Below are 10,767 nucleotides of genomic sequence, written 5' to 3' on the forward strand. Positions count from 1 at the left end.
GGCTATTGGAATTCTTCAACAACTTTGGAATCCTTTGCTAAAAGATAACATACCACCTAAGGTAGTCTTCATTTGAGACTACCTCAGTCCATCAAAATGATTCTAATGTCTTTGAAAACTTAAGAAGGAAAAGTGGGATCTTGAACTATTTCATTCCTAAAAGGTTAGAGATTCCATGACAGTTTTCCTATCTCTTACTTCTCCAACTGTTGGCCTTCACAAATGTAAGCAGTGGAAGCAAGGTCTTTGGCAAGGCCTCCTAAACATTCCACCAAAATCTTTCTACCGAAAGAAACCCTCAAGTCATCCACTGGCAAGAACAGGAGTGTTATTCAGGTGTTGGGAGGTCTCCACTTATCCATGAAACTCTCTTGGGGCTCTCATGGTGGTTCTTGTTGGGGCTGAGGGAACAGGTGTGGCATTTAAAATTTTCCTCACTAGTTTCTGTGACGTGGGTTGGATCTCAAGCTTCCTTTTTGATAGTTGTGGAGGTTGTATAAGTTCTTGCTTTTTAAAGACACTTTTACTTTCAAGTAATTTTTTTCATATATAAACTTGTCAAATTATAGTTGAATATTAGATACTGTAAATTTTGCTATAGGTCAAGAGGAGCAATGGAAAGAAAGTGAGATAAACAGGTCTGTTTTTTGAGAGTACACAAGAAACATATCCCAAACAAGTAATTGCACAACTCAGAAGATGATGTGGAGAATGTGTTGGAGGCAGACATTTCAAACAATTAGGGAGTTTGTGGAGTATTCCAGATGAAAGACAATGACAGTCTTAAGGCTATATTTTAGTCATGTTATGGATACATGGATTTTGGGCAGTAATTGTGCATTACATCATTTAATTTCTAATTTTGGGGGGAAATAGGTTGGGTATGTCAGGAATACATCTTTGATCCCTCTCCTCTATGGATACTGCAGCTTTGGAAAGGGGTCATGAGGACTGGAGGCTGCTTCTCATTCTGCTCATCTTCAGGAAACTCCCTCCACTCCTCTTGTCCATGGTTGGCTGCCCTAAGGTTTGTTATCCACAGGATGTTTGTTGTTAAATTGGGAGGTTTCTAGTATAAAGTGACATAAATCAGAGTCATGTCACTTCAGCATGAACATAACAGCCTGAAGGGCATTATGCACCACAAAATCCTGTTGTAAAGACTCTTGCCAGGCTATGATCTATCAGGTTATGCCTCTGGTCTGAAAGTTAAAAGGAGTGGAGCAGACTCCCTGAAGATCACTGGATCATGGCCGTATGCCTTCGATGAGTTTGAGGGTTTTCTGACCCTTTGCCCCACACTCCACACACAAACTTACTTCTCAGTAACTGAGAACTCCATTTCAGTCACACTGGTTTCTTGTTCCTCTAAAAAATCTTGTTTTACTCTAAAAGTAAAAAGAAAGTCTTGGCTGTTTTCTACCTCAGATTTCTGCTCATTTTATTCCCGTGGTCGAAAATGCCTTTCCCATTTTACAGTCATCTAAATTCCTGCTCTCCAAATATATGTGTATGCTTATGTGGTATGTTTACAGTGAAATAGAAAATGGTGCTTTCTAGGAAATAAATTATTCATATTTACTAATTTTATACTGTTAACTTCTTTTTCCAATTGTGTAAAAGTGGAATGACTTATCTCTAACAGAAAAGTAAGTTCTAAAGAGAGCAACTATCTTTTACGACATTTTAGCTCTTTTCTCTCCCCCATAGCATGGTAATGATCACACTATAAAGGATCAATAGCTACTAGTTAAGATGGTTCATGATTCATCTACTATTTGTCATGGAGTCTTATACCGTATGTTAAAGTGAACTAACAATGGCCTGAGAAGGACTCTGTACTTCTATATTTGAGTCTTCGTGGATGAACTGTAACCTAACTAATAGGTAGACAAGATTCAAAACCTAACTTAGGAGTATGTGCCTGTAACAATAGCTGAGTCTTTGTCAATCTCAGCAACCACACTTCAACCACTCATACACTGCTGAGTGTTCAAACTGTGTTCAAATAAGGCAAATGCCAATCTGTAACCAATCCAGCTGTTTCTGTACCTCACTTCCAATTTCTATACATCACTTCCCTTTTCTTTGTCTATAAATTTGTCCTGACTGTGAGGCATCCCTGCAATCTCTGAATCTGTTGTGATTCTGAGGGCTGCCAGATTCGCAAATCACTCATTGCACAGTTGAACTCCTTTAAATTTAATTCAGCTGGGGTTTTTTTTTTTTTTTTTCACATGCCAAAGTGACATCCTAGTTTTCTTTTTTTTTTTTTCCGATGGTAACCTATAAAAAAGGTGTGATGCTTATCTCACAACATCAACTTTCATAGTGGGGCTGTATTTCATTTTAAATTTAATTGAGGACATAAAAAAATCCCATGATAATAGTTTAACTTACAGCTTAAGTGAAAGGTATAAACTATGGTTACTTTAATCTGGGTATATAAAAATATAGAAAAAACACGCAATGCTCAGCCATGCTGTGGCTAAAAAGAAATTACATTATAGACTCAAGGCAATGATATTATTTTAGTGAACCTGTGTATGTTTTACTGCATTGTCCACTCAATAAATGAAAACTTTGTTAAAAGCATTTATTGAAAATGCAGTCACCATACTGCGTAATAGCTACAATAATTAAGGGGAGAAAATGTGTCCTATTTCTTAGATATTGACAGTTTAGTAAATAATTTTTTTCTTTCTACATTGGTCTAGTGAGTAAGAGAAAGACTTGTGACGAAGTCAAAGAATTAGTTATCCCCTATAAAAGTTTATCTTTCTTTGGCCTGAAGTAATTTTAGTTGTATTTAAAGGTGCAAAAGAGTATTTTAAGAAAACTTAATACACACACACACACGTGTCTCTGTGTGTGTATACTTTTTCCTTAAACTTTGTAAGTCATCTGTTACCTTGTTGTCTCATAGGGTGATATTTATATTCTTAAAAATCTGGAATAAGTTTCTATGTATAGTTTTTATCTTTTGATAATCAGATCTTTCCTAATACCAATGAGACCACTAACTCTAGAAACATCAATATTATTTAGTAAGAGAGGAAAGCCTTTGCAATGTGGTGATTATTAACTCAGTTTTCAACACAATGATCCTTTTATATTTTTTAAATATTTTTAGTTCTGTACAGTTTTTTTTTTATTTCTAATTTATTCTTCTTTCATCTTCTGCTCAGGGCTAGTATGGTCAGACAACAGTGGAATAGGAAAGACACCAGGGTCTTGAGGCACGTGTGTGCTTGTAAAGTCATTGCATTGTAATTTTACAGATATTGAATAGTTATTTACTTATGCTATGTGCCACAGGCATGCAAATATCACAGATGTTCAGGATTAGAAATAAGATATTATAGGTATTGACGAGTAGTGTTACAAGAAACATAGGTTTTTGTATTTTTTTCTTCACCAAGAAACACAGTAGTATAGTAGAAAGAACAGTTGGCAAGAAGTAAAGAATTCAGAGTGTAGCTTTAGTTTTCCACAAATAACCAACTGAGAGATTTTTTCTAGATTCTGACTTAAACCTCGTGCTATAGGAAAAAAAGTAGCACAGGCCTTCAAATCGATTACACTTGGGTAGGTGACTTGAGCAAGTTAACTAATCTCTGAGAGTCTCAATTTCTTTTTTTATATGAACATGATACCTGCCTTGCTGAGCTGTTGTGAGAATTAGAGAGAATGATATTTGAAAACTTCCATACAGCTTTGATGCCTAGTAGGTGCTCCAGAAAATTTGGTTATTGATATTTTAACTTTGCCATTACCGTTAACTGTTCTCTGTGAAGCTGATTCTCAGTGTTTTTAACACAAGATATTAATTCCCCATCTACCTGTCTCTTAGGGTTGTCAGGATAATGAAATGAGACATAGAGGTATAAAGCACTTTAAAAAGAATAAGACCTCATATGAATGTAAAGGAAAGTTGTTCTAACATGCCTGAGGAAGACCGAGTTTCAGAGTGTGTAAGAATATGCAGTGTGGCTCATCTCTGTGCTGCATGGCAAGGAGTACACAAATCTTCCTCTTGCTTACGAAGCTGCAAAGAAAGCCAATTTAGTCTAAGCATTCCATAGTGGGCCAGGTGTTTCTGAAGTCTCACTCTTTGTTGCCAGTTTTTCTTTGAAAGAAACAGCAAGGTAGTTGGCTTATCTTCCCATGTTCAAGGTGCCAAGCCACTCTTAAAAAACGAACACAAGAGCTTTCTGCAGCAGCACTCAAAGAAGTCACCTTTCTCCCTCCTCCTTTTTCTCTTCTTTTAATCTTTTGTAATGTGTGGTATCCAGAATCTACGTGTAAACAAAACATGTCTTTTCTGGAGTCCCTATTATACAGTGCAAATTGGAAAAAAAAAAATCCATCATAATCCTTCTTCATTTCTTTTAAAATCCTTTTATAAATAATTTATTTTGTATTTTGGTGTTTCTTGTATGATTTGGATGAAGTGAGGTGGAGTTGATGGATAATTTATATCAATCTATGGCAAACAATATATTTCCTGAAGTGCAGCCTGATCAAAGTAGGCAGTTTCCCAGGATTTTTGTGACCACTACGCTGGTGTAGGGGCAAAAGGAAAGCTTTCCCTCCACTCTCTGAAGGTTTGCTGAAAGTGAACTGACAACAGGCAGACTAATAGGAGAAAAAGGCATAGATATTTATTTCATATGCAGGATGGGGGGAATTGCATAGGATTACCCAATAACTCAGTGGACTATAGAAATATATTTATGTGCCCTTTATTGTAAAGCAGAGAGAGAGATGAAGAATTTAGATTATTCTTCTCATGAATGATAAATTATTATTAGGGATAATAAATGGACCTGGGAGACAAAATTAATTTGTAAATGATTCTCTTTAGTATTTGAATCATCCTTAGAGGCAACACTATCTGTTTGAAAAAGTCCATCCAGGTGTGGTTGCATCCCTCACTGACAATGAGATTTCCAAGAGAGGATGAAAGGTAATTGTGTTCCTCTTTGGAGGTTCACAGTTTTTACATGGATAAGAGAACTTCAGAGAACATCCTCACCTTTTGCTTTGAGAAAGACAGAAGTGTTGGGAGGGTACGGGGCAAGCAAGGGCAGAGAGACTTTGAGGCTCTTTCTTTAGTTCAGTATGTCAAAGTCTCATGTGGTAGAATACTTTTTCAGCACCCCAATATTGAGGATAAGTCTCTGCAAAGGTATATTAGAAATTGGTTGCTACATTTGGGAAAAAACAAAGGAATAAAAGATCATCAAAAGTGGTTCTTCAATGAGAACACATGGATGCAGGAGCGGAATAACACACACTGGGGTCTGGTAGGGGGGTAGGGTGGCAGAAGGGAGAGCATTAGGAAAAATAGCTAATGCACGTGGGGCTTAATACCTAGGTGATGGATTGATAAGTGCAGCAAACCACCATCGTGCACATTTACCTGTGTAACAAACCGGCATATCCTGCACATGTACCCCAGAACTTAAAATAAAAATCAAAAAGGGGTTCTTTCTTCTCTTTATTTCTAATAAACACATTTTCCCAAGCATATAGAAGAAGATCAAATTGAATTGTATTTTTATGACTTGAATTGTGCAAACAATTGGGAAATATAACTTTTAATATTGTATTAGTTCATTTTCATACTGCTGATAAAGGCATAGCGGGCTGGGCGCCGTGGCTCACGCCTGTAATCCCAGCACTTTGGGAGGCCAAGGCAGGTGGATCACAAGGTCAGGAGATTGAGACCATCCTGGCTAACACGGTGAAACCCCGTATCTACTAAAAAAAAGTACAAAAATATTAGCCAGGCATGGTGGCAGGCACCTGTAGTCCTAGCTACTCGGGAGGCTGAGGCAGGAGAACGGTGTGAATCTGGGAGGTGGAGCTTGCAGTCAGCCCAGATTGCACCACTGCACCCCAGCCTGGTGACTGAGAGAGACTCCATCTCAAAAAAAAAAAAAAAAAAAAAAAAAAAAAAAAAAAAAAAAAAAAAAACCACATACTGATGACTGGGCAATTTACAAAGGAAAGAGATTTAATGGAGAACTCACAGTTCCATGAGGCTGGAGAAGCCTCATAATCATGTCGGAAGGCAAGGTGGATCAAGTTACATCTTACCTGGATGGCAGTAGGAAAAGAGAGAGCTTGTATAGGAAAACTCTTGTTTTTAACATCATCAGATCTCATGAGACTCATTCACTATCACAAGAACAGTATGGGAAAGACCCGCCGCCAAGATTCAGTCATCTCCTACTGGGTCCTTCCCACAACATGTGGGAAGTATGGGAGCTACAAGACGAGAGTTGGATAGATTTGGATGGGAACACAGAGCCAACCCGTATCATTGCACCCCTGGCCCCTCCCAAATCTCATATCTTCACATTTCAAAACCAAACATGCCTTCCCAACAGTTCCCCAAAGTCTCAACTCATTTCAGCATTAACTCAAAAGTCCACAGTCCAAAGTCTCATCTGAGACAAGGCAAGTCCCTTCCACCTATGAGCCTGTAAAATCAAAAGCAAGTTAGTTACCTCTTAGATACGATGGGGGTACAGGCATTGGGTAAATACAGCCATTACAAATGGGAGAAATTGATCAAAACACAGGGGCTACAGGCTCCATGCAAGTCCAAAATCCAGCAGAGCAGTCAAGTGTTAAAGTTCTAAAATGATCTCCTTTGACTCCATGTCTCACATCCAGGTTATGCTGATGCAAGAGGTGGGTTCCCACGGCTTTGGGAAGCTCTGCCCATGTGGCTTTGCAGGGTATAGCCCCCCTTCTGGCTGCTTTTACTGGCTGGTGTTGAGCATCTGTGGCTTTTTCAGGTACACAGTGCAAGCTACCGGTGGATCTACCATTCTGGAGTCTGAGGATGGTGGCCCTCTTCTCACAGCTCCACTAGGTGGTGCCCCAGTAGGGACTCTGTGGGGGCTGTGACCCTACATTTCTTTTTTGCACTGCCCTAGTAGAGTTTCTCCATGATGGCCTCACCCCTGCAAACATTTTTGCTTGGGCATCCAGGCATTTCCATACACCTTACGAAATTTAGGCAGAGGTTCCAAGCCACAATTCTTGACTTCTGTGTACCCACAGGACCAATACCATGTGGAAGCTACTAAGACTTGAGGCTTCCACCCTCTGAAGCAACAGCCTGAGTTGTTCATTGGCCCCTTTTAGTCAAGAATGGAGCAACTGGGACTCAGAGCACCAAGTCCCCAGACTGAACACAGCAGAGGGACCCTGCGCCTGGCCCACAGAACGATTTTTTCCTCTAAAACCTCCAGGCTTGTGATGGGAGGGGCTGCTGCAAAGGTCTCTGACATGCCCTGTAGACATTTTCCCCATTGTCTTGATGATTTAACATTTGGCTCCTTTTTACTTGGACAAATTTCTTCAGCTGCCTTTAATTTCTCCATAGAAAATGGGATTTTCTTTTCTATCGCATTGTCAGGCTGCAAATTTTCCATACTTTTATGGTCTGTTTCCCTTTTGAAACTGAATGCCTTTATCAACACCCAAGTCATCTCTTGAATCCTTTGCTGCTTAGAAATTTCTTCTACCAGATACCTTAAATCATCTCTCTCAAGTTCAAAGTTCCACAAATCTCTAGGACAGAGGCAAAATGCCACCCATCTCTTTGTTGGAACATAACAAGAGTCACCTTTGCTCCAGTTCCCAACAAGTTCCTTATCTTTATCTGAAACCACCTCACCCTGGATTTCATTTTCTCTGTAATTGTCAGCATTTTGGTCAAAGTCATTCAACAAATCTCTACGGAGTTGCAAACTTTCCCACATTTTTCTGTCTTTTTCTCAGTCCTCCAAACTGTTCCAACATCTACCTATTTCCCAGCTCCAAAGTTGCTTCCACATTTTCAGGTATCTTTTCAGCAGTGTCCCATTTCTGGTACCCATTTATTGTATTAGTCTGTTTTCATGCTGCTGATAAAGTCATACTGAAGACTAGGCAATTTACAAAGGAAAGAGGTTTAATGGAAAACTCACAGTTTCACGTGGCTGGGGAAAGCTCACCATCATGGTGGAATACAAGGAGGAGCAAGTCACATCTTTCAAGGATGGTAGCAGGAAAAAAGAGAGCAGGGAAACTCCCATTTTTAACACCATCAGATCTTGTGAGACACATTCACTATCACAAGAACAGCATGGGAAAGATATACCCCCATGATTCAGTCATCTATTACCAGGTCCCTCCTATAACACATGGGAATTATGGGAGCTACAAGATGAAATTTGGGTGGGGACACAGAGCCAAACCGTATCAAAGTTTAAATGGAATTTGCATCTTGTTGAATATATATATTTGGATATGTAACAGAATAATTTCCTTGTAAATTATATCTTTTATGCGTTGTGTCTCAAGTTAGTGTGCTAATTTCCCCTGTGTGGTTTCACAAGACAATGTTTTTCATTCACTAACCACATTTCATACTGCATTAATAATATCAACACGGTCACATTTCCCTGTGTGCTGCCTTCAGGGTTATGAGAGATGTAGGGACCTTCGTTAAGTCCAGGTAAATATTAAATATCACTTATGAGAGAGAGAGAGAGAGAGAGAGAGAGAGAGAGAGAGAGAGAGAGAGAGAGAGAGATAACAATGGCACTTTCTGTCAGCCCTAAGGTCCTTTGGGATGTGTATGAATGCATATGACTTGTTCAGCCTGTTAAGCAGATGCTAGTTCAGCTGTAGTGCATGTGTCAATATTCAGACAGTTTTGGGGTGGGGTCATGGGGGAATTATGCATGTATAAAAATTACAGATATGAGCTTTGGGGATGCCTTTTAAAATCTGTATTTATTTTAAGCATTGATCTCAAAGATGTATTAATACTATTAGTTTCGATTATAGAAAGTTATAAAAATTAAAAAAGCAATTAGGAATAGAATAAAAGCATGAAGGAAAATTGTATCTAAGATTTTGAAGAAGGGTTATTGGAAGCCAAATGTGAAGATCTACCAGTGAAGACACACCAACAAAGAGTCTGTTACAGGTTGGGAGGCTTTCCTAAGGAAGTTTAGAAGAAAGGAGGAAGACAACTCATATCAGAGTTGTTCTTTTTACTGGAGGGTATAATACAGAAGTTACAATCACTGGCTACAAATATCAACATACAGGTTACAATGTCTGCATACAAGACAATTGGCAAAACTTCCTGATTCTGAAACAAATCAGCAAAACTTCACAATTCAAACACAAATCAGCATCCTTTTCAATGTCATTAGGTTATGCATTCATCAGTATGTAATTTGGGGAACTCAGAAAAAAATTCTTTACTCAGTGACAGGATGTTACCATAAATCACAAAACAAGTTAACTTGGAAGCCTGTTTACCTTCAAAGTAAACTGCCAAATGTGGCCTGTAGGTTATCAAATAAAATAGATCAGTCATTAATTTTGTCTGAAGTTTTCCTTAGTCCAATAGCCAGGCATTGATTTTCAGGTGCTCCTCTCTACTGTTTGTTTGATCATGTGATATTATGAACTGTAAGGAATTATTTAAAGTCTAAATATTACAGTTCTTTCAATTAGGGAAGCCATTTCTTAATATTTCAGCTCACAAAAGGAGTGATATATTTCTTTATGCTATTCTGAGACATGAAAAGAACTGAGGACTTCTTCACTTTTCTTTATAGAAAGATAAAATTAAATAAAGATTTAAAAGAAAAAGAGATTTTATAAAACTATATTAATCCTGTGTGTTTTTGCTCCTCTAGATGTATAAAAATACCTGAAATAATGAAACAAACAAATGAAAAACTCCTGATTACTGAATGCTAGTATTTTCTTTTTCCTTTTTCTCTTTCAGCTCTCAGGAGAAGTGATTTTGCAAATTGCCAACGAACCTGTTCTGCCCTTTAATGCAATTGATATAGCTTTAGAAGTTCAAAACAACCTTAAAGGTAATTTTCCTTTGAATTGTAGTAATTTTACCAATAAACATTGTTCAACTAATTTTCAACAAGGAATGGATGAAGTCGTCAATGATCTTACTAGCTATGGCAATGCTGTCCTTCCTGGAGAGGATGATCCTGGGAAGGGCCTGGAAGAATTTTAGCTTTCAATCAACAAAAATGAGATGCACGTATGTGTAAGCATAAAGGAGAATATCAGATTTTAAAGGATGGCCCATCTATTTTATCAAAGAGATTTATAATTCTAAGTTTCTGTTATTATTTACAGGTCTCATATAGAATAATATAGTTCAATGATCCATTTTTTTTTTTTTAACATCGTACCTAACAGTCAATCAGTTCAAACAAGACTGGTCCAGAAGTTTCTCTTTTGGAGTTGGTTTCTGTGTGGTATGGGCTCCATTCCATTTGACTGAGATATTGGCTCAGAACTTAGATCAAATATGATAAAGAAGAAACCAGGCAATGATTTCGGAATCTCTATTTCAATTCCTTCATGTTTGGTGATATCTCTCTCAGCAGAATTCTCACCCCACCCTAATAATTACCTTCATTTCCCCTTCATCTACATACAAATCTTTCAATTAGGCTCCTAATTTGTCTTCATTAACCAAATACAAAGGTCAGTATTGTGATTAAAGATTTCACCCGCCTCCTCTTTGAGTCACACATCTTCCTAAACAGATCTTTAATGAGTCATTTGTGGACAACTACTTCTCAATGAAAAAGTCAGTATTTTAACTGTAGAGCTGAAGCAGTAATCCTTTGAAAATGGATCATTCTAAAAAGCCCAATATTTCCAATAGCTGAAAATTTAATCTTTCTCTCTCTTTTTTTTTTTTTTTGA

At 37.9% G+C, this 10,767-nt stretch overlaps 1 protein-coding gene across 1 annotated transcript in view; it reads left to right on the forward strand.

Annotated features, from left to right (window-relative positions):
* The window catches only part of NAALADL2 (N-acetylated alpha-linked acidic dipeptidase like 2), a 1,006,116-nt gene that overhangs the window by 930,989 nt on the left and 64,360 nt on the right, over nucleotides 1-10,767 (forward strand). Inside the window, 1 exon segment of the mRNA XM_017847705.1 lies at nucleotides 9,815-9,908. Within this exon segment, the coding sequence (XP_017703194.1) occupies nucleotides 9,815-9,908 (94 nt within the window).

The sequence above is a fragment of the Rhinopithecus bieti genome, unplaced genomic scaffold, assembly GCF_001698545.2.
Source record: "Rhinopithecus bieti isolate Rb0 unplaced genomic scaffold, ASM169854v2 scaffold_28528, whole genome shotgun sequence".
Classification (NCBI taxonomy): Eukaryota; Metazoa; Chordata; class Mammalia; order Primates; family Cercopithecidae; genus Rhinopithecus; species Rhinopithecus bieti.